We start from the raw sequence: 24,714 nt of genomic DNA on the forward strand, positions 1-24,714 counted from the left end.
AGTGACCTTCTGCTCTTTCTCCAGACACCAACCTCCACTTTATATATTAAGAAGCCTACTACAGTTTTAATAATTATGTGAGTAACAGAATCTGGGCAGTGCAAGGCATGTAGGATCATCCATTACAGCTGCAAATTGTCATTCAGTTATAAGGCTTATTCACAGTTATTCTGGTGGAACTGCAGTCAGCTCATATAAACCTGACCTCAAGCTCAATTCCCTTCCCAGGAACAGATTTGCCCCCTTCTCACAGTGACTCACAGGAGAGGAAAATCAGACTCCTTGAGCAGAGCCTGAGATTTCTGCGTTGTTGAAGAAGCATCCCAATATTTGGGATTGCCTTCAGCCCAAGAAAACATACTTCATATGTGTATTTGGCCCTGGAAAGCCACCATTTTTAAGGAGCCCCTGCTTGTGCATATGTGTAACAGGTCACTATTGAACCCTCATCTTCTTGATCCCACTGAGACACCCAGCTAGTACAAACCTTTATGAATTTAAAGACAGGCTAGCTCAGCAATGCAATGAAGTGGAATGATAAGGCATAATCTCTTTTCAACATAACATTCTTCATACTCCCATACATCTCAGCTGTAACTTTAAGGAACGGCAGATCAAGTTTTCAGTCCAGCACTCTATCCCACATAAGACTTGGACAATACTGTCAGGCACATGGTGTGATTCTTGGAGTTGTCCTGTGCAGGGCCAGATGTTTGACTTCAATGATCAGTACGGGGACCTTCCAGCTCAGGCTATTCTTGGATTCTGTGATTTACTTTTTACTGTCATGTGGTGGCATGTCTTTTGCTTCAGAACAGATTCTGTGCAAATTCTGTTGTGTTCTAGCTGAGATTCAAATACTTTTACACCTAATAGAAACAGAAAAAATTCTTACTGATAGATACCTTTTGGGTAATAATCTTTCAAAAAATTAACCAGGTGGAAAACCACTTTGGAAAGATGGAAGAGGTGAAAACTTTTATCAAAGTAATGCAACTGGAGAAAAACATATGTGCTTTTGGGTAGGCAACTGCCCCCACTATGTCCTGAAGAAGCAGCTGAGAAAGATTTTTCATGTCCCAAACCTTATGAGTTGTTGTTCAGTTTCCTTTATTCCAAATCTTAGTTGCTACATTTATGAACACTGACTCTCTTATTATTTTAGACCACCATGACAATAACAGCACTAGGGCCTCAAAATTTAGGATATGGGACAGGTCTTTCAAATCTAGTGGAAATACATGGAAGGCATTCATCTCAGCTGCCTGGAATTAGATTTGCAAAAAGGACAGAAGACATTTTTATCACATTTTTGTGTCCCTTGGTTAAAACACAAATTTAAATTCAGTGATTGCTTACCTGTCCAGATAGAGAAATTGTCACCGTTGAGCAAGAAATGACACAAATTCACCAGAAGGCTGGTTCACACAACAGCAGCTTTAATACAAAAATTCTCTTATTTTATAGATAGGTTCAACATATTCTACTTGATTGGCTAATTAACAAAAACATCTTTCTCACAAACACTCCTTGAGAACAACAGAAAAACAAAGTAGGAAAACACCACCTTCAGGTTGTTTATACTAACAAGTTGTCATAGTTTCTCTACAACTCCCAAAAAAGTCTCACAAGTCCATTGTGAGAAAACCAATCCCATTTTCTTGCTCTCTGGCCAGGCTGTCACGTCCACAGAGAAATCACTAATAGGCCCTAAATAAAGGTAAATTTGAAGGGTTGTTGTTTCATGAAGGAATAAAAAATACACTCACATTGGCCTTAACAGAAAAGATTTTATGGTGGTCAATGGAAATAAATCCAGTTGGAGAAAAAACAATATAAAATAAAAGCTTATTCCATTGCCCTGTTCTGTGTCTGCTAACATCTCTGCGTGCTCATTTCCACGTACCTACAGGAACCTGAGCATATCCATTTGAGTAAAGCCCTCACTTCTGTACAGCAGCACAATTCCTCCTTTATGGCAAGTTGCCCAGTGTATAGGACTCTCACAGGCACAGCAACTCTCAGCAGACAGCAATAGTAGTATTATTAGGCTGGAAAATTGCCTCAAAAAATATAAATATACAGTTATTTCCTGGTAAAACTACCATCAGATGGTATCTGTAATAAAAACCTCTCTTCCCACATCCATCCCCTTTTGCCTAAACTGTAAGGATTTTTCTACCGTTCCCTGACATTTCAGGCTGTTCCCCGGTCCTCTGGTGCTTATGGCTACACAGTAGTGTTTTTCACAGTTAATCTCAGTTTAATATATAAACATCATTTCCAGAAATGGAGGTCCAAGTCTTTCAGACATGGTCAAAATTTCCTTTTGGAGACCCTAACGTGACTTCAGCATGGCGCCTTTAATGGTAAGAAAGTAGTATTTTTACCTTGAGTTACCGTTGTGGGTAACAGCTCTTGAGACAGAACCAGGGAAAAGACAAAACACGACAAAACATGTTGCCCTCTGAGATCAAGGCCAGGTGTCTCCCATAGCTGTTAAATCTCTGCCCTCCCATTCCCACAGACATGGTTATTATCATGCCTCTATCCTCCAAAATGATTGAAGTTAAATTAGTCCTTTTCTCCTGTGACTTTTACTCTGATAGGGGCCAGGGTTGATGGTCAGCACCAGGGATGGCCCAGACAGACCAGAGACACCGACCTGGGCCAGAAAGGGGACAGGCAGGGCTCAGCAAGAGGGAGGGGCTCACCCAAACCGAGCAATGTTGCTTTCCTCTGCTTTCCAGAGAGGCTCTTGACTGGAAACATCTTGTTTCTTCAGGAAACTGTGTCTGCAAAAGAATTTACAAATTGAATATATGGCAAATCACTTTTAAAGGGTGCTAGCTCCAGAGTAGCCATGCAGTTGTGCCAGTACTGGACAACAAGCTCAAAGTGCTGGCTTCCCTTGCCTTAGGCACCCCCGAGTTGACAATAAACATTTCTTTGCCTTCTGTGTGCAAAATAATACACCATTATGCTCAAAATCTTCTTTGTGAACTAAGAGAAAGCATGACACATACATAAATAAAGCCAAGATTTTATTGTTACTGCAACAAAATTCTTAATGGTCTACTTCAAGAATCATTAATTAATCTGCAATTCAAGACTGTAGATGTTATGATTGCAGAAGAAGGGAGACCAGGAATGCAGTTAGAGCACTACTGTATGGTAAAAGTCTCAATCATAGCAATAATAAAATTGTCATGCATGTATTTAATATTTTCTACCCCTTTCTTTGGACATATGCTCACCCTTTCACTTTCTTCTGGACCTTCAGGAACTCTGGACCAACTGGAGAGGATAACAGCATCAACCATAGCCCCTGGAGTCACTCACCAAGAAGAATGTGATGGTCATGGCATTGGATTCTTCTTCCTTCCCTGATATGCTCTTGGGGTAAGAGGTTTTTTATTAATGCTTTCCAAAGCAATTTTTTACCTTTCTTTTGCTTTCCTGGTCTATGGCTTCATTTAAGAAATGTACTACATATAGTACTATTTATGTCTGTTAGATATTATTTCCTTGTTCCTTTTCTAAGCTATCAAATTAGATTAGTCCAGATCGGGATCCATATTTCTAAAATGGACAACTGGAGAGTCTCAAGTGCCAAGCCTGTGGCCCATCTCTTACTGCTCCATCCTCCTAAGCCTCTGTGGTGCTCTGTGTCTCCACTTCTCAAGTCCTCTGCTTCATACTGCACCTCTATTTCTTTGCCCTGTATTGTGTGGCAGAGTCTTAAACTTCTCATTTAACACAGCACCACCGCTTGCTACTGACAGCTATGTAAAACCATGACTGTACCACACAAGGATAAACACAAGTAGAGAGAATTAGCCATAGCCACCTGATTAACTGGAGTTTAAACAAAGCAAAACAGAGCTGCAGGCAAGTCAAGAGGTAGTCAGACAGAGCAAACCTGAGGCCTCTCAGCCATGAGACCTTGGAAAGCCCCTGCAGAGCTCATGGGTTCTTGCTGGAAGGCAGTACTGCATTGCAGGGCTACAGGTTTACACAGCAGAGGTGCTGTCTCTAGAGACATTTAGATTTCCATAATAACTATCTAATAGCAATTCACAGAGAACTCAAAACATTTTGTGATTATTTTCCAACCACGATATATGTGCGGGGACTGAGAAAGCTTTGGTTTTCTTTTAAAGCTGCTGGGTTGTAGGAGCAGCAGAGGCCACTTGGTCTGTTCAGCCTGGAGAAGAGGAGACTGAGAGGAGACCCCATTGCAGTTACGAGTTCCTTGGGAGGGAAGAGGAGGGGCCCTGATCTCTTCTCTGAGTGAGCAGCGGGAGAACCTGAGGCAATGGCCTGGAGTTGTGTCAGAGAAGGTTTAGGATGGATATTAGGAAAAGATTCTTCCCCCAGAGGGTGTCTGGGCACTGGAACAGGCTCCCCGGGGATGTGGTCACAGCACCAGCCTGACACAATGCTCTCAGGCACAGGGTGTGATTCTTGGGGATGGTGCTGTGCAGGGCCAGGAGCTGGACTTGACGATCTTTGTGGGTTCCTCCCAACTCAAGCTGTTCTGTGATTCTGTGGAAACCCATGTGCTGAATTTCAGTGCTACCTATAAGAGGTTAAGCACAGCTCCAGAAATTACTGTGGGTTAAGATGATTCCTGCCACTGTGGTGCCCTCATGATCTGGGATGTCTGTGTGGCTGAAATACCTGATGTCCTAAGTTTACTCCTTTAGATTTCTCATTCACACTTCCTGCACATATTTTTGGCCATTGCTTTTTATAAGTATTCTATTATGGCTAAATAGAAATATTTTCAAAAGTTCTTTCATGTTGTTTCATCCTTAGCAAGGACAAATTCAAAAGTTTCTGTTTCCAGTAGTTTAGTATATGAAAGAAAATCCTATGACTTATTCAGAAATTACTAACATTTTGTTTTTTCCCAGATTGTCTGACACTTAGACTGATCCAATATGTTTTGGACACTGCATGTGAACAGGGTTTAAGAACTAGAGCTGGCCTTCCCATGAGATGGCAATTCTGTACCTCAGAGTGTCATGCTGTCCTGTACCTAAGGTCAGCCCAGCTCCCAGTCAGCAGCCAGTTCTGGGCCTCAACAACAGTATGGTTCATTTGCAGACTCCTGCAAGAGTTCCCCCAAGCTGGACTCTGCCTCCCATTCCAGCCTGTGGCACTGCCTGGCTCTGGGAACTGCTGAGACCAGCAGCCAGGCAAGGGGGGAGCAGTCTGTGCCCTGGGATGCCATCACTGACTCCATGGGCAGACAGCCAAAATACCCACTCTGTGTGTCTGGCTGATTCTCTTCACCTCTTCTGTTCCTGTTTTTGTTTGAGGGATAGGATAGGGCATGAAAAAGCACTTTGGAAGGCCATTGGCATGACCTGTCCTGGCACTACAAAAACACTAAATAAAGAGGAACGGCAGTGCTTTCCAAAATCATCCCCACCTCTATTCCTCTGCATCTTTGTGAAATGCAGAACCCAAGTTTTCAGACAGTCTTTTAAATACCTTGATAATCTTTCAAAAATGTTTAAACAATTCCAACTCCAGCTGTACTTACAGTTGGCTCAAATTTTTCTTTCATACCAAACATATTTAACAGAGGCTGCATTATTTTACAGCACATTGGAATTTCAAATTAGCTTGATTTGCTCTCATATTATTTCATTGCTTTTGATATATCTTATACATATGTAATGCAGACATGCCGAACGTTGTGCAGTGTTGTTGAAAAGTAACAAAAAGGAAAAAAAGTATTATAAAATATTCAAAAACTGCAGTTTTAAAATTGCAACACAGTATAAGAAAAGTCCTATTAAAAACTCACATTGTAACAGATTTGTATGTATTTAAACATCAGATCATTAAAAAAAATATCTATTATAGTCTCTTTGTTCTACCTCAGGAGACTTTAAAAGGTTTCTCACAGGCTACATTTGCCCTATAATCACATTTCCAAAAAATGAATGCAAGACTGAAAATATAATTTATTACCCTAGAGTAATATATAATGTGGTGATTCATCTCATCTAAAATCCATGCTTTCTTTGTCACCTTTGTAAGTAGCATTCATTTCCCTGCTGTGAGCACAATTTACAAATTCATCTCAAGGCTCAGATAGCATCATTAGCATATATTTAGCAGTAGCAGACAGTGAGCAGCAGGTACAAATGGCTGGCTGATGAGCTAATATGCTTTGGGCACTCTTCCAGCTTGTATGATAAGAGAGAAAATACACTACTTCTAAGTCTGTGAGTCACAAAACAATTAGCAGAAGAGAATGACAAAATGACCTAAATACTCAGCACTGAACAGGGGATATAGATATACTGACATTATGTTTATAATTCTAGTTAACACATGAAATGATAACCTGAGTTATAACCTGAGAAGAGATGCATCAGTGTGTTATAGACCCATTTAAATACCTGTTTGTTTATTTGTGTTTGTGGTTTTTTTGTCAGTTTGGCTTCTTCTTATTTTTCTTTTTTAAGGGAGGTGCCAGTAATGAAAAAGTAGGCATCAGTGTGGGCAATAAATATCCAACAAATCACAGCTGGAAGATACTGCTGTCAACAGGATTTTAATATTTTCATTTTATTGAAGGATGTCAGTTTCCTTATACATGTTGATAAATAAATGTGCAAGAACTGAGTGAGTGTGTTTGTTATAATTTGTTTTCTTCCAACCTGAAAGTAGGTACCTGCTACTGTTACTCAGTGACACCCACATCAGCAAGCCCTGACACAGGCACAGAGTCCACTTCAAAATACACTGATAATTAACCTTCTATGATGTTACAAATACATATCTTGAAGAAGGTGAGAAAGACTGTGTTGCAGTTTGTGGTTTACCCTAATTCAGCCTCATTGCCTAGTAATTGTGACACTCGAAACTTTGTCACTAGTTTCAGAAGTGCTTACTGCCCGAGCTAGCACCATGCACGATCACCACAATTCATACACAAAATATTGGCTATTTTATCACACAGGACCATTCAGTGGGACCTGGATAACCTGGAGAGTTGGGTGGAGAGAACCCTAATGAAATTCAACAAGGGCAAGTGCATGGTCCTGCACCTGGGGAGGGATAACCCCAAATATCATCTCAGGCTGGGGCTGCCCTACTAAAGAGCAGCTCTGTTGAGAAGGACCTGGGAATCCTGGTGGGTGACAAGTTGAAAATGATCCAGCTGTGTGTCCTGGTGGCCAGGAGACCCAGTGGGATCCTGGGGTGCATCAGGATGTGTGTGGCCAGCATATCAAGGGAGGTGATCCTGCCCCTCCACTTGGCTTTGTGAGGCCACATCTGGAGTGTCCAGTTCTGGGTTTCTCAGTACCAGACAGACAAGGAGCTACTGGCAAAGGGTCACAAAGATGATCAAGGCTCTGGAGCATCTCCTTATGAGACTGAGATGCACATAAATCTATCTAAGACTATAAATGCACACAAACATCTCAAAGGCAAGTGCCAAGAGGATGGTGCCAGACTTTTTTTGGTGGTGCCCAGTGACAGGACAAGGAGGCCATGAAATAAAACACAAGAAGTTCCACCTCAACATGAAGAAAGCTTCTTTACACTGGGGGTGACACTGAAACAGGTTGCCCAGAGAAGTCAGGGAGTCTCCCTCACTGGAGATGTTCAAAACCCACCTGGACATGTTTTTGTGTCACCTGTCTTGGTGACACTGCCTTGGCAGGGGGTTGGACTGGATCATCTCCTGAGGTCCCTTCCAACCCTAACAGATCTGTGATTCTGTGAAAGACAGTTTAAAGGAAAAAAGCCCGCATTTCCAGATGAGTGTAAGTTCAAATGCACCTGCACTCTGAATTCCTAAAGAGAGGCTCTCAGCTTAGCTGGGAAGCGTTGGGTCTCACCCTTGGCATGTAGGTGGGGGGACACAACCCTCTGGAACCATGAACTCTCCTACCAGAGAAAAGCCTGCATGATCAACCAGAAGAAATTGAACACAGTTTCAGTTTCTGGACACTGCACTTCGGGGGCAGACGCATAATCTAGACCTTGCTCTCCTTCAGGTAACCTCTAGCAATACCATCACAACTCTAAGAAACTCAGCTAGAGCAAGGTCCGGTACATCTGAGCTGGTGAATTTTACACACACCTTAAGCAATGAGGTATTTGACCTTACAAAGACCTGAGCAACCTTGAGGGAGGTGCAAAGTGCCTTGAGGGAGGTGCAAGGTGCACCTCCATTGCATCAGTTCCAAAAACATAAACATGAAAATGTAAGTAGTTATAGAATTAGGCACTTTTAGGATTGAGTGGTGGCTGATGAAGGTATTTTAAATATATAATTTGAGAATTAGATGCCTCCTTGAATGTAACCCCAAACATTCTTGCTTTGCAGCTCATGGCAGCAGCTCATGTGTTGGCTTTACTATACTCTGGGACACACCTCTGCTTTGGGCTCCTTAGCATTGTTCATCAATATTGTTCATCATCAGGAAAAACCCATTATCTCCCCACTGATAGAGATTAGGTTCTGCTCACTGTCAGACTACGAAATTACAAACATTTGTGCAGGAATTAAAAATGAGCCAAAAAGAGTTCAAATTAACCACTGAAACAGTATTTCAGTGACAGCTATTCACAAGAGAAAAGAAGTATCTGACAAGTAAAATCTTGACAAAAGTTCTAATGAATTTTTAATCCAAGTTCTAAGAATGCAGCCAGCCCAACTGGAGTAGAAAAATCAATGTAGAAAGGATACATGTATAGTAAGTTTATACAAAAATAGAGTTGTTTCAGACAGAATATGCCTGATACACCAATAAAAAGAAAAACATTGAGTCACCCCTACACATAAACATATAAATAACATTGTCAATTGCTACAGATCACAGACCCCAGACTCGACAGTTCAATTTTATCAACCTATTTTTGCCAGTTGTCCTTTGTTATGCTTGTTCCTCCCTCGGGCAGCGGGGACAGTGACTGGTCTGTGGGAATACAGTTCAGCAGAGGGCTGTGAGCAGAAGGATGGCAGAGCGTGGTGTGAAGGGCAGCAGGCACGTCATGCCTCGCATGCGTGGTGGTGTATTGCAGCAACACTGAGAGCCATGTAGGCTCAAAAAGCCTTTTCTCACCCCGCCTTTTCTGGTTTTGGGATTTCTGTACATAGGCAGCTGTCGCTCCTACTGGGAATCTGACCTGTACTAGAGCAGTGTTAGCCTCTAATCCCAGTTTTGAAAAGATGCTAGGAGTGAGAAAGTTGTTCAGATTTGTCCTACTGCAGATGGGTTTTCTGATAGTCCAGGCAAGGTATTTTTTGTATAAATTCTAGAATATACAGGAAATTATTTGGCATCCTTTCTGTGCAAAAATTTTCAGACTAGTTTGCATGTGTCAGCTACATATGGGAATTTAGGTATTAGAGCTGCATAACTCCCTCTGCAAACACTGGGCACTCTTGTTCAGTATTAAGCTTAATTTGATTTATTGTATTTCAGTATGTGAGCAAATAAGGCTAAATGGGAATAGCATGAATCCTGAACGAGCACATGGACATAAGGTTTTAACATGGTTTAGCTAGTCTTCTTTAGGTCTGTTTTGAACAAAATTTCCTGACTATCCAAGCAGATAACTGTTTAAGGCCCATAAAGATTGCAGATCCTGGAAACCTAGCTTAAGGTGCCTGGCTTATGGAGAGGATCTCTGCATCAGATGACTTGACTCCCCAAACAATTTGCATACACATTTCCCAGGAGGAGAAGCAAAAGAACATATAGAAGTAGTCAGAGGATGGAATGAGCAGTGGGGTAATGAGCATACAGCCCTTTGAGAGCTTATGTCCTTCCTGTACAGCTTCAAATAAAAGCTTTTATAGCCTGGGGACTAACATCCCAGACTTCTCTTTGGGAGGTGGGCACCTATAGTGTCCACCTAAGTCCTACTAAGGAACAAGATAATGCTGAGCCCTGAGTGATGCCAGTGTGAATGTCTGCCTCTTGCACAATGTCCTGGATAGCAGTGAAATAGCTTCACCCATGCTCCTTTGGCCTCAGAGATCCAGGAACATATGTCTCAGGAACAAGCATCTGTGATAAGCGTGAGCTAAGGCTTGTCCTTTCCTTGCTGTCTCCAAGTGCAGAAGAATGCAAGGGAGGTTGTGAGATGACCTTGAAGCCATTTGAGCATTTACTGTCAGAGGTTCCTCCTGGTGGGGCTGCTCCTATATTTTAGACCAAGAAATAATGATTCTAAAGAGAAAATAGCCACAACTGCCTTCTGCAGGATACTTCACCCACTGGGCATTCATGATTCAGAATGACCCAAAGGGAAACCTGCAGCATCTTTCAGCTTCTCTCTTTGGCTGTCAACAAACAGCTCCACAGTCTGCACTTGGGCTGTGAGGAAAGAGAATTATTTCCCCCTTCCTTCTCATCTTCCTGCCCTAACAAGTTCCAGACAGGCTTTCCTTACCACACTGATACACTGAACAATGTTGCAAGGTGCAGAGTCTGCCCTTTATCCGATTACTACCGTGAGCAGTTAAAATTCTTTCCTCCCCACTCCCAAGCACAGGGATTCATATTGCTCAACTTCTTCAACCAAATATGCTCCTTAACTGCGGTTCAAAGAGTGAGCAATGGGTTCTTGAACTGAGACACACTTCCTTGTCACTGCATGCGCTGTGGGGGTATGGACAGCAGAGCCCAGAAACTTACCTATTTGAGACACTGCGAGACCAAAGTGTTGTTGCTGACAACCACCTGGGGAAAAAGACCAGCAGAATAGAAAAAGCTCACCACTGGGCTGCTCACCACTGCAGGATGATGCATTGGCCACATCCTTATGCATGTGGGTTTAACATGTATCATCATAACTTCGTTTTTACATCTGACTTTCATGTCACTCAGAGCTTAAAGGTGCCTTGCCAGACTATTTACCCTAAAGCAGAGATACAGCTGCCTTTCATCTACAGCTTCTGAATGGATATTGCTTATGGAACAGTCTGATCTGTCTGAGAGCAGCTGTCCATGCTTATTCACAAGTGACTCCCACAGAGACAGCAGCAAGGAAAATAAAAGAAACTGACTACACTACATGTTTGAAACGAAAGCCTCTCCCAGAGAAGGTAATTGAGCTTGAGAAGGCATGCTTTTCTTACCAACTAGCAATTCTTCATTAGCACATTCAGTCAGGTTTGCATTAATCTATTGGACAGACTGTTTCTACACAGCAACTACCCATGGGCACAAAGCAAAACCACACTGACAGCAGGGACCTTACCTCTGATGAACTTGCTTCACAGATCCTGAACAATGATGCAAGCAAACAAGGTTTTCCCAACGCTTACTAAAGTTCTGAAAAACTCTTTCTATATTTCTTAAAATTATATGAAATGAAATCTACCCTTGATAGATAAGCACTGGCACAGATTTTTGACACAGCAATCGAATCAGCTCCATGGTCCTAAATTCCTTTGATTTAAAAATTGGGGTAGTCATCTTGCACGCAACACTTCTCTAAACAAAGCAAAATGAAAAATACTGAATGTGGCAGCACCCTGCCAGGATAGCACTGGGGGACTCTGACAATTATGATTTTGCAAGTGCTGTTTTGCAACATTGTTCATGTGTTTGTAACCAGAAATTGCCTGTGAAAATGAACTGCTGTTTGCAGCTCTTTCCCCAGTCACCTTAGGAAGCATTGGGATGGAGGTGATGGGTACGGCAGCCTCCTGCAGGATAGGGACTCAGCCAAGTGCCCCGCAAGGACTGCGAAGGAACTAAATGTCTCCTGCAACACTTAGTGAGGGCTAGTGACTAGAAATCAAAGGCAGGATACTCTTATAACATTATTTCACCATCTTCACATTTAATTAAAGAACTGACTCTAGTTTTTTTCCAAAGAGATCTTTAAAAACAGCATGGGGTGTACCAACAGAAATAGTCACCTTAACTCGTTGCAAATAAAACTGTACTGTCTCACTGAGCTCTAAAATTTTTAATGTATATATGTGATGTTCCTCCTGTGCAGCATTATTTTCTCCATTAAAAAAATAGTTAATGCCAGTTAAAACACTCAAGAGAGAAAAGATGAAATTCAAGATTCCTGATTTTATCTTCTCACAGGTTTTCATGCTCCTTGAAAATGTCTTTTAAAACCAAAAGCAGTACCATTCTTTATTTCAAATTATAATGTTACACTCCCCAAAACAGGGAATGGTTTTGATTAAAATTGCAGGATAGAGCTTTTTGACAGGCAACTTCAAAATTCTGTATGTTAGATTCAGTTGTAAAGGAGCACACAAGGGGAATAGTCTGGGCTGAACACTTCTGGGTTGATGGAGGGATGTAATTTCAACCCACTGAGCCTGATATCCTTCCCAGTGGAGTCAAGCAAAAAAAATCCCATTGATTTCAAAGTGGAACCAAATTAAGTGGCAAGTCTATCAGTCAGTCAGTACAGGAGATGCCTTTTAACTTTAGAAAATTAAGTTTTACTATATCTATTATTAATTTGTATTTAAATTAACTCAGGTCATGCCTGAGCTTTGCTGCCAACTGCATGAGACTGAAGTATATTGAAATTATATTACTTACATATATTACATAATTTACTTTTCTATGTGCAACACATACTGTACTGCACTGTGTAACATTGAGAAATTATTGAATTAAAAAACATCATCTCAAGCCTTAAGAAATGCCAGAAGTAAGTCAGCCCATGTGGCTAATTCTGCTTTCCTGTGAATATACATCCAAAATGTGCTCCAGTGACATGATCACTCTATGATTCATCTCAGAAAGCCTTTATCATTCCATTCACGGAGTGAACAGTATCTGAGTGAGAATACTCGCTACTCAACATGTGGGCCCATCCCTTATTTCCTAAATAACAGTCACACTTCATTCTGAAGACAATATATTAATTTTATCAGGTGGAATTTTTTTAAAAAATAAATCAGTATCTGAAAACTAATTTCAAGGAGTTTATACTTACACTGGCAACATTCCAACAATATGATCTGGGCCTACTATTCCTCTTTTGCTGCTAATGGATTACAAATGTTCTCCAACTTGTGCTGGTCTACCTAAAGAAATGAATACCTGATTATTTTTTTTCCAGACAACTTTGCATTTGAAGCATTTCCTTTATCCAAAGCAGAATGTGCATAACCTTCAGTGAAAATTGTGAATTCCCAGCACCTTATTCAGTGTAACTCCTGGGTTTAAACTTAAGCCTACACAAAATGTAGAGCATATAAATGATTTATCTCACATGGCTTATATTGCACAGAGCCTGGGTAGAGACAGGGACAAAGTCGAGTTCTCTGAACACCATTCTGCAAGCTGACAGTCACCCCTACCTGATCTTCACTCTGCTAGTCTTTCTCACTGTGCAGAGTACAACTGATGCTGCAAAAGAAGTAAGGATTAGCCAGACAACAAACTCTCTGAAAGACCTTAAGCTGATTAAGACAATGCTTTATATCATGCGCACTTAATCAGGAAGGGAAACAGTGCAAAAAGTTCTTTGACCATGTCTCATGAGGTGTCTTGATATACTAGTTACCATAAGAAAGATTTTTAAATTTTTCTTTTTTTTTTTTTTTTTTTTTTTTTTTTAACTGAATGATTAATCTTAGAATTCTTTAATACAGGAATTTTTATGCGCACAATTTCCCAAGTTGATTTCCTCTTCCCAAGAAAAAAGGCTGCCTGACTGGGCCTGAACTATGGCATTTCCTTCAGCCCTGAAACCTACAGTTCTTCAACAGTTTTCAACTGCCCATCAAACATAGAAAGTAACATTTTTCATCAAGCAAAGAAAGTAACTTCTAGTGACGGAAAAAAAGCATTGCCGTCCTCACATGAGCAGAACTAAAGTTGCCCATTTTCTGCCTGCTCATGATGGCTATTTAGAAACAGCAAAAGGCCACGGATGCTTTAGAAGCCCAAGGTATTAATTAGGTACTGGAGGAACAGGTTTTTGTAGTCACAGGGCTTTCTTTCTTCACTATTTTCTTATCTTCCTGTTTTTCTTCAGCTATCTCTGACATCCACCTTCTTGTAGTGGCCAGGCACAACACCAAACTTGTCCCAGGCTGCTGCTCCACTTCTCCCGCGGCCAGGCCTACAAAGCCGGCAGCACCTATCGACAGCTTCTTTGCTCAGCTTGTGGTCTCAGAGGTTCAGCCCCCTCTGAATGAAGGGGAAAAGGATTACAGACAAAGTCTCACTTAGCTGCTGCTGAATAAGGTTTGAATCAAGATTGCTTGGAGCAAAGGGGAGTTACAGAAAATATATCTGTCAAAATTGAGCAGAGCTGGGCCCAGAGAAATTTTAGTATAACTTGGAAATAGATGGACAAATTTTCCCAGGCTGTGCAGAAAGCACATCTAAGGTTGTGAAAGATAACAACGCTGCCAAATATCAAGTCCTTTCTCCAAAATATGAAAGAACTAAAGATTTCTAGCCAAATTGTTTACAGAATTTAAAAATAAAACATCCTTTTAAAATGTTTTAATGAACTCCTTTTGAGAAATAGCTGAGCAATTCCCACTTAAGCTTCCCAGAAGAATTCAGGTTGCAGCAGGGAACCAGCACGGAAGATGGTAGCTGGAATGGTGAAGGTCTGGCAAAATAATCAAGTACTGCCAATCAGATGTTGTGATTCACCAAAAAGATACCTGTGCCTCACCAAGCAATGTAGGTATTTTCAGTGCAGGCAGCTGAATAAAATTTTTTAAAACCAAGCAAATTTTATTTGCAACAAGAACGTAGAGAACATGCACAAATCATAGGGGTAACTCTCTTCTGCAAATATCACAAAAGAAAAGGGATAGCAATCAAATATCTAACAATTTTTAGTATGCTAAAAACAACACAAAAACTGTGATGAACTGAAAACAAATTACACGAATCACATGAAACAAAAGTGTTCATGATGTAGAGCAAATTTGCTTTCTTTCACATTTATTTATTTGTTAGATTTCCTTTGGTGCTTCCATAGTCCCACACAATATACATTCACATTACTGTAGAGTACACTTGGATCCCAGACCACACCACTCAGTAGTCAGTCATACGTGGTCGTAAGTGGTCAATGTCATACTTGGTCCAAATACAATTAATATTGTAGTTCTTATATAGTGCAGCAAGCATTAATGGAGTTCAGGCACCCTACACCATAAACTCATAGAATATGTTGAGCTGGAAGACACTCATTAGGATCATTACGTCCAACTCCTGACCCCAAGGAAACCAACTCCAGACAGGAATCCCCGAGACACACCATACGCTGGAGCATTGTCCAAACGCTTCTTGAACTCTGCCTGGCTTGGTGCTTGGACCACTTCCCTCAGGAGCCTGTTCTAGTGCCCAAAAACCATCTGGATGAAGAACCCTTTCCTGATATCCAACTAAACCTCACCTGACACAAATTCAGGCCATTTCCTTGAGACCTGTCACTGGTCACCACAGAGATGAGATCAGTGCCTGCCCCTCCTCTTCCCCTCATGAGGATGTTGAAAAGCACAGCAAAGTCTCCCCTCAGTCTCCTCTTCTCCAGGCTGGACAGACCAAGTGACCTCAGCTGTTCCTCATCAGGCTTCCCCTCCAGAACCCTCAACATCCTCATGGCCCTCCTCTGGATGTTCTCCAGTAGTTTAATGTCTGATACTGTGGCACCCAAAAGTGCTCCCAGCACTGGAGGTCAGGCCGCCCCAGCTCAGAGCAGAGCAGGACAATCCCCTCCCTTGCCCGGCTGGCCATGCTGTCCCTGATGCCCCCAGGACACGCTTGGCCCTCCTGGCTACCAGGGCACTGCTGGCTCATGTTCAGCTTGCCATGGACCAGAAGCCCAGGGCCCTTTCCATGGCACTGCTGCCCAGCCTCTCATTCCCCAGTCTGTCTGTACATCCAGGGCTGCCCCATCCCAGGTGCAGAATCTGGCACCAGTCCTTGTTGAACTTCATATAGTTGGTGATTGCCTGGCCCTCTGATTTGTCCATCTCTCTGTGGAGCTTCTCTGCCTTTAAGGGTGTCCACAGTCATTCCCAGTTTAGCCTCATCATCAAACTTAGTACCCCTTTGGGTTCTGTGTCCAAGTGATTTATGAAGACAGTGAAGAGCATAGGGCCTGAGATTGAGCTCTGTGGAACCCCACAGTCACCAGCCTGATGCAACATCCTTTACCGTAACTCCTTGTGCTCCACCCATCAGCCAGTTCAACTTCAACTCTATAATGACTGAGGAAAATAACAAAAATGCTAATATAGATGTAGACTTGAACTTCTGTACTCTGCAACAATTTAAACCAGGATCCCAGCCAAGATTTTCTGGTACATCAAATTTAACCAATTACTACACTCACTTTTTCTGTGCCCAAATAAATTCACAAATGAGAAAGTAAGGTGAAGGCCATGACAGTTTATTAGGGAAAACTGTACCTGTCTGATAATGTTGTATGAATACATATCACAGCTTAATTTCCTCCCAGACATGAACATGTCATTAATACTAACCTCCTAAAATACTTCTACTGAACCAAGATCAATTTCTGAACAGGTCTTAATACCTCCATGTAGAATCAGCTTGATTATAGTCTGATCTAATTACTGTAAAGACATTTACTAAAACAGTATCTGGCTTAAGCAAACATCAGCCATGGAACTCAGCTCAAACCTAGTTCATCACTCTGTCACATAATTAAATGACATATGGGAAAGCAGGAGTACTGCTGGGAAGAGCTCTTAAGGGAAGTGGTAAGTTTTGAATGTAGAATGAGACACCATAAGGAAGGTAAAAAGCAAGTCAGCCCTGTGACTGTGGTCCTTATTTTACGGTCAATCTTGTTTGCAGAACAAGATAATAATGTTTCAACAGGCTGGAAATGGAGTCTTTCCTCACTGATTGTCCTTTTACAAATACGTGCTTTCCCCTCTTCATAATTCTGTATTTTACTGCGTTGTGTGTGTACTAGAAGCACTGCCAAACACAGCTTGTGCAAAACAGCCATCTCCAAACATTTGGGGATGAATCGTAGAACCAAAACTACATTCTTAAGTGTTATTCCTCTGAAACAGAGGTCTGGGGTTAAACTACAAAACCTCGCATGATCGTGTGAAAGAACTGCACATTTCTGCTGCATAGGTGAGGAATGATTTCTACTTAACTGTAACTGTTGCTCAACTTCCTTTTCCAGGCTTTCATTTGTTTAAGCTATTTTTGACTAATTCAATTAAACAAAAAAATAAACATTTTGCTTCCTCACAAAGTTTTGTTATTTTTGTTCATGAGAAAAAAAGATAGGATAAATAAAAACCCTTTTTCATACTGACCTATAAGAAGGAAATCAATAGGTAAGAATACAGACTTAATTCAAGGGAAATAAGCCATAAACCTCTTTAAAAGGTAGTGTTTACACATCTATAAATGCACCCTGCTTGTCAAAAATATTTATACAAAAATTAAGACAATTGTTAATTCTTGAGCGTTACAAACATAAAAATGCCACCTGTTTTCCAAGTCAGTTCAGCCAAGCCTTCAGATAATTTATTTACTGATAATCCCCAAAAACTTTCAACTTAGTAAACTAATGAATCACAGTGGAGTTTAAACTCAGACAACTGGCAGTGCAGATGCAAGTCTGAAGTTAAACTGAATCAGCAACTGAACAAAGAGCAAATAATTTGAAACTTTAAAAAAAAGTTGCAGCCATATAGCTTGCATTAATATCCCCTTGATATATGCAATTTTTATTAGGCTAGCTCTTCAAATTTCCACTTACAGTAATGCTGTATACAAAAAACCCCCCAAAAAACAACAACAAAAAACCACCAAAACAAAACAAAAACCCAAAAAATCCAACAAAAACAAAACCTCACCCCTTACTGTATTATTTCTTTCAGAAAGGGAGTTAAGTGGTGTATTTTTGTACATGTGCTTAACAACCTAGTACATTTAACAAGTAGTCTCAATTTCCAGGGAAAGTGTGAATAAATTTAACTTTTCCCTTTTGAGCCAACATTTGTCCTAAGAAAGTACTTGCTACGCAAACTGGATGGCAGCTGATTTTTTTCCAGTCAATGTGAGGTTTCATCATCAGTTCCCATCATAGGCACCAACCCTTCATTCATTTAATCATAAAAATGTGACTTACTAGAAAAGGAAAAATAGAGTCTAAAGGCACAGAATCACATAGCTGCTCTAGTAGGAGTCTGTAAACAGAGAATTGTTTGAATTTAGGAAATCCAGATCTAGGAAAGTAAAAAGGCATCTGAAGAAGGCATTTATCTAGCCAACTTCCTTAAATACCCAGAGGGCTTTGAGGTCTATGAAGTATGCACTAAGATACTGTATTTCAAAAAGCAATAAGGCAAATAGTATATTCATTATTTCAAAAAGTTACAATGGTGTAGGCATACACAGTATAACTTAGTTACAATGCGTGGTACGGTTTCTACTACATAGCCCTATAACTGTTTCCTTTCTACATAATGGGAGATTAAACCTGGGCTCCAGATGAACACAAACCCATCCTTGTACCGCCATCTACCACTGGCAACAGCTCTTCAGCAGCATTTGCTCTGCTGCCTGGGTCATGTTCATGCTGAGCAAAGTCCACAGATCAGAGACTAAACACTGTCATACTTGTGAAGAGCTTCTTCTAGCTTTTGTGTCACTTTTTGAAAAAAGAGTATTTGCTGTTGCAAGAAATGCTGCATTTGTGATTTAAAGTCCCTCACACGAATTTTGTGGAAATGATTAATTTCTGCGAGGGTTGCAAAGGAGATAATGTTACAACGTTCTTGAATGCCCTCAGCTTTTTGCAGCTCCATCTTCCCCTCTTCCACGTGCCGCTTACTCTCCTTTACTTTGGTAAGGGCTCCTGTGTAAAGAACAAAATGAAACAGTTGAACTGTGAGGACCATGTATACTTGAGTATTGAACTTTAACAAGTGATTTAATAACAACAAGGATTTGTGTAAGACTTATTCTCAGTGTATTTACAGGTGTACATACACATACGTATGAATGAAAGACAATAAAACAAAAGCTTTTTAATGTAAGAAGAATCACAAACCAGTGGATCCTGTGTAAAAAATAACACTTTTTTAAGGCTGAAGCATACTAAAGTTACTAGAACATCCTATTTTACAACCTTAAAAATCAGATGGTGTCCTTCAGAGAATATGTTATCATTATACCAGTAGAAGAGTAAGTGAAAGCACGACAAAACTAGTCAGATCAATTTAAGCCTACACAAATACCAGAAAAATACCCTTGTTAAGAACTGGACTATGTGAAATATCCCTTTTCTCAATCCTTGTGAAATGTCAAAAACATATCTTAATACACAAAATATGTCAATACATGTTTCAAAATCTTGTCAATACCTGTTTTTGCTTTTATACCAGAGATATTCCAAAACTAATTACTGATTACCAGAGAATCTAAAAGTTTATCCTGAAGTCACAGATGCCCAAGCAAACCTTATGCATACACAGTGCTGTAAAACATAGTAGAAAAGCAGAATTACAGAACTGACAATCCTCCCTCTCCAAATAGTTAATTAAGGCACACACATCCTACAAAAGCAAAGTATCATCCAAAACAGACCTACCCAAAGCAGAGCCATCTTAAGGCATTCATATTGGACTTAATTTCCCACAGAGCAACTTCTTTGCCTTACTTATTTTATTCATATAACTAAACCAAATCAGACTAGTACAGCTTTTATCATCTCACTAGATTTTTGTTCCTGTAAATATTTGTAATGTCGTAACTCTCCTTTCAGATTACACTTCTTACATGTGACTACAGCGTGCTGCCTGAAGGCCAAGGGCAGTGTCCATCTCTGGGGGCTGTGAGGCAGAGGCAGTGTTCCACACCTTCCTGGCTCCCATGGCATGACAGTGGGATGGTTAAGAGCTTGGCACTGGCTGCTTCTGCTAACTAGCCATCAAAAATATCACTGAAAAACCTTTTCCACATGCAGGGTGCCGGCAGTGACACTGCGCCAGAAGATCTGTATGTTGTCCTCTAAGAAGTAAGGAATCTGTGAGGTAGGGTATGATCTGAAAAACACTTAATCCCTTCTCCTACAAGAAGAACACTTCTTTCAACAGATTTAGGCCTAGCAAAAATTTTTCTGTGCTCTGTGGGCACGACAGGAATCTATGCACAGCTGTGAAAAACTGAAATTTGGGACTTACTGGAAGCCAGATGTAGCTGGTTAAATAAACACGACAACTCTTCAGTTATGATGTGGGGAATAGCTTTAGATGTTATTTCTAAAATGACCAAACTGGAAAAGAAATACTGAAATTCACAGCATCAGCTGCTGAAAGCATAAGTAAGCTCTGGAGCATGTATAATCTTCAGATTAATTTACATAAATAAAAAACATACATTACCAAACACAACTGCCCTCCAGACTAGATATATTATGTTTTGGTTTTTTGTTTTTTTTTTTTCTTCTACTAAAAGAAAAGGGAAAAATTAATAATTAGTGAAGGAATCCAGTGGGGAAAGTATGGTACAATCATTAACACTGCTCTATTAATGCACATGGATCATACTGGTCCTGTAGTGGAATTTCTTTTAAAACCTGGACAGACTATAACCAGATGTCAGCAATATATGACAAAGCTCATACTTTATTGCTTGAGTTGTTTTTTTCAAATGCTTTTAAATGAAGCTTTTAATTATTAGTAATATTATTAATCTTAAAATAACTCCATAGAGGGATATTATCTTATTTTAGGACAGTCAAAAAATTCTCCCTAAACACAGAGAAAAAAAACCCCAAACCATGTGTTTACTACTTAAGAAGGAATTAATTGTTTTAAAATGTCATTTTTAAGCTGTTCAGCATCTACTGAAGTTTGCAATACTTAGTTTAGCAAATCCAAGTAAAAGTTATTAGTTTTCATGGCTTTGAAAGCAGATTAAGTAACAAAAAATTCCCCAACTTTCTCCAAACACCTTTCCATAATCTACACTTCTCATATTTTATCTGTGTGAGCAAAACCCTGAGCTGGAACAGAGATTTCTTGATGTGGAAGGTTCAATGATTCATCCTACAGCGAACAGAAGACAGGGAATTTGGGGCTGGAGAGCAGCCCCTTGTGTACATCCCTTGTGAAGAGAAGGGTCTTGTGCAGAGATACCTCAGTAGGTGATGGTAACCTTTAATGACTCCCAGCTCACAACTCTGGACCTGCTGCACCCCAGGCTGTGCACCATGAACTCCCCCAGCTGCACCCTCACTAACTGACCCATCACACTCAGCGCCTACTCTGGCACCTCACAGCTCCAGCTGCCATGGGTGGGACACTGGGGTGAGCAAGGCCCACTGGTCTAGAAATACACCTGCAGAAATTTCTCCTGGTTTCTGATTTTAATTATGTGAATACCTAGTATTGGTTTGTACAATAAAAAAAAAGGAAGATGTAGTTAAAACAAAAGAAGGCTGAATCACAGCAGTCCGAGAAAAGGCTAAAAATATTTTAGGAAAGAGAAACAGAAGGAGCCACCTCCCAGTGCATATTAGCCCAAGGAAGCCTCCTGCAGAGTACATGCCTGGGATAAATATACACCAGTGCACTGTTCCCAGAGGGATGGAATACATAAAAAATAAATTCTTGGGCTTTTTTTAGATCCAGATGTACAGATTCTGTTCAATTTTGCTCATGCATTTGAAGACCTTCTGTCAGGAACCACTTCCCAGTGATCGCGACTAGCTTTCAACAAGTGAAGAGAGCCTGGATTAAAAATGATGCCAAAAAATGTATTTCTGTTCTTAAAGGTGGGGAAAAGCTTATATAAACACTGTTTGTCACTGCCTAAATCCTTACAGTAAACACACTCCTCTGCTCACTGCAGCTAAGGGTTTAAAAGAGATTCAGATTTCAGTTCTTGTTTTGAAATATGAAATTAGACAACACAAGAGGATATAAACACATTCAACAAGGGACATTCCTGTTAGCAAAATTTGTGCTAGTGTACTGTGTTAGAAGCCAAGAAAACAGGGACAATGCAGAGTTCTCAACGGAAATAAATAATTTCAAGCCATAAAACAGTGTACTGACAGCAACTTAAAAGGGTGCTGAGGAGTTATGAGGAAAAAAAGAAGTGTATTGAGACAGTAAGCTACTCATGTAAACATGAGATTTCTATGAGTTAGGAAGAGTTATACACGCTCAGGAAAAGAAAATATCCTGAACCCAAAAGCACTTAGGTTTGGGTCAAACAATCTATTTTCACATCATCTGCAGTTTTATTCCAAACAAAAACAAATGTTTTGTTGTAACAAATGTTTGGAGATTGTGTGAAGTGTCAGATAGGGTGGGTTTGGATCCATACACTCAATTTCCCTCCACACAGGAAGTACCTGTGTACTCCTATGAACCCATGCTGATGTACATGCGTCTCCAAGTCCAAGTTGCAGCATCCAGTGTGGCCAGAAGGCAGAAGTTTTGGGGTTCCTGTCTTGCAGACTGCAATCCAGACTGCTTTTCACTTAATTCCTTAGTCTCCATAGGAAGGCAGGCTTGCATTGTGCCTACTAGCACATGCAATCAGAAGCCAAAAAGCAGTGATACCTGCTAAGGATGTACCATCTTTCCCTTTCCACCTCTTCTCAAAACATCCAAACATCAACTTCCAAGTGCTGATGCAACAGACAGGAGTGAAACATCAGCTGTGTTTGAAGCTACTAATCCACACAAAGAATTCTTCAAGGCAGGAGCCCTTTTTTTGCTCTCTATTTGCACAGTGTTTACTACAATGACATCTGTTTCATGGCAGGGCTTGCTCCATTCTTAAAAAACACAAACAGGATATTGCTGTAGCAGCAGCAATTTAACTGCGTACAGTAATGCTGCACATGAATGAAACACAAAGAAGCATCAATTCAACACTGAATTGAATTCAACACTGAATATAGCACCTGAAGCAGTGGTAAGCACCAGCTGAATTCACTGCAGTCTGAAATTCACTACCAGTCTCAAGAATCCATCAAGTCACCAATATATCAAAGTCTTCAGTATCTCACTTCAAAATATTCAGCTTGAAAACTCACCCACTTGTAAGAGCCAAAACTTACCCACTTGTAAGGGTTAACTTTTTATACCCTATGATTGTAATGCCTTTATCATTGCACAATTCAAGTATCTCTTTCACTTCAGTGATAAATTATACTAGAACAGAGCAAACACATTTTTTTACGATCTCTCAGCAGCTGTACCTCAGAAATCTTGCGCAAATAAAATTATCTATCCAATAAATATTTCATCTTTCTACTATCAGCAAGCTACAAAATAACATTTAGTGTACTACTTACTAGAAGGTAAACCAACATACACTTCCACACCACTCATCTGTCCAGCATATTAAATACTCTAATAGGATGCATGATGTGTCCTCCAAAGCACCTTAATGAAGAGAGAGATCTGAACTTGTCAAACAACTCCCTCTACTCTACTTTTCTTACAAGAAATCTAAGAAACCATCTGTAATGGAAAAGGAAAAAAACACATTGATGCTGCTTTCATAAAAAGATGCAGAAGCAGGTAACGTAACTGGAAATACTTTCTTTTTCCTTACTTAATGATGAGATTAGTTAACTGGAGATCTTTGCTTAAAGATTCGAAAAAGCAAACCCTAGGTAGCTCACGTGCACGGAAACAACATTATTTCTAATCCAGCAGTGTGTTGCCAAAGCAAATTGGTCTACATGTTTGTCCCTCTTACTCCAGATCTAGCAAAGATGTTGTTACAAGATGTCTCAAATGACTAATCCAATAAAAGAATGCAAGTGGCCTGGGGAGAGAGATGATGCCTTAGCTCTATCATTGGCTTAGCTATGTGATCCAGGTCAGCCCTGGGTTACACAATCATTAGCTCCAACACAAGGGAAATTGCAGAAGCATTTCATGAGTATCCTGTTTTCAGCCAGGGCAGAGTTAATTTCTTCTCAGTACTGTTACAGTGCTGTCTTTTAGACTCAGAATGAGAATGGTGTTGGTAACATGCTGATGTTTGCGTTTTTGCTATGACATGTTTATTCCAAGTCAAGGACTTCTTTTTCTGCTTTCTAGTCTTCTGTTCTGCCAGTGAGGAGGCACACAAAAGAAAACTGGACATAGTTAGGCAGGTGATTGGAACTGACCAAAGGAACATTCCACTCCACAGAAGCCATGCCCAGGATATAAACTGGGGGGAATTTCCCAGAAGCACAGCAGATTTGGGTCCAGGAAGGGGGATCTAGCATCAGTCAGTGGGTGGCGAGCAGTTGCATTGTGCATCACCTGTTTGTTTCCTTTTTATTATCGTTATTATTATTTACCATTATTATTGCATTTTACTTTAGTATCAATTACTAAACTGTTCTTATCTCAACATGCAAATTTTACTTCAAGACTTCTCCCCATTCCACTGGGGTTGGGGTGGGGGAAGAGAGAAAAGGGCCAAGCGAGCAATGCTCGGTGCCTGACTTCCAGCTGTGCTCAAACTATGACAATGAGATAACACATAGCGTGAAATCCAACTCTGAAAAAATCCCCAAACTTCACCTTCTCAATTGAATGTGAAATAGTTTGTAACAGAACAGAGATTTTGCTACACTGACAGATTATTTTCTTAAGAATGCTCTGAGCACTGATTAACAAAAGAAGCCTACACTGAGATTCTGCAAATTCTTTACATTTTCTGGCCAAGATTTATAATGGAAAGCAGCATAATA

At 40.4% G+C, this 24,714-nt stretch overlaps 1 protein-coding gene across 2 annotated transcripts in view; it reads right to left on the reverse strand.

The window, feature by feature from the left end:
- Nucleotides 1–2,696: 2,696 nt before the first annotated feature.
- The window catches only part of SNX18 (sorting nexin 18), a 33,976-nt gene continuing 11,958 nt past the window's right edge, over nt 2,697–24,714 (reverse strand). Inside the window, exon 2 of one of the 2 annotated variants that reach the window (XM_041424611.1) lies at nt 2,697–2,795. In XM_041424611.1, coding sequence (XP_041280545.1) covers nt 2,782–2,795 — 14 coding nt within the window. In that variant the 3' untranslated portion in view covers nt 2,697–2,781. Of the gene's footprint in view, nt 2,796–14,705; nt 18,856–24,714 lie in introns of those variants that run through there. The other variant, XM_041424610.1, reaches the window with a different exon arrangement.

Source organism: Onychostruthus taczanowskii, unplaced genomic scaffold (assembly GCF_017590055.1).
Source record: "Onychostruthus taczanowskii isolate IOZ18803 unplaced genomic scaffold, ASM1759005v1 scaffold83, whole genome shotgun sequence".
NCBI lineage: Eukaryota > Metazoa > Chordata > Aves > Passeriformes > Passeridae > Onychostruthus > Onychostruthus taczanowskii.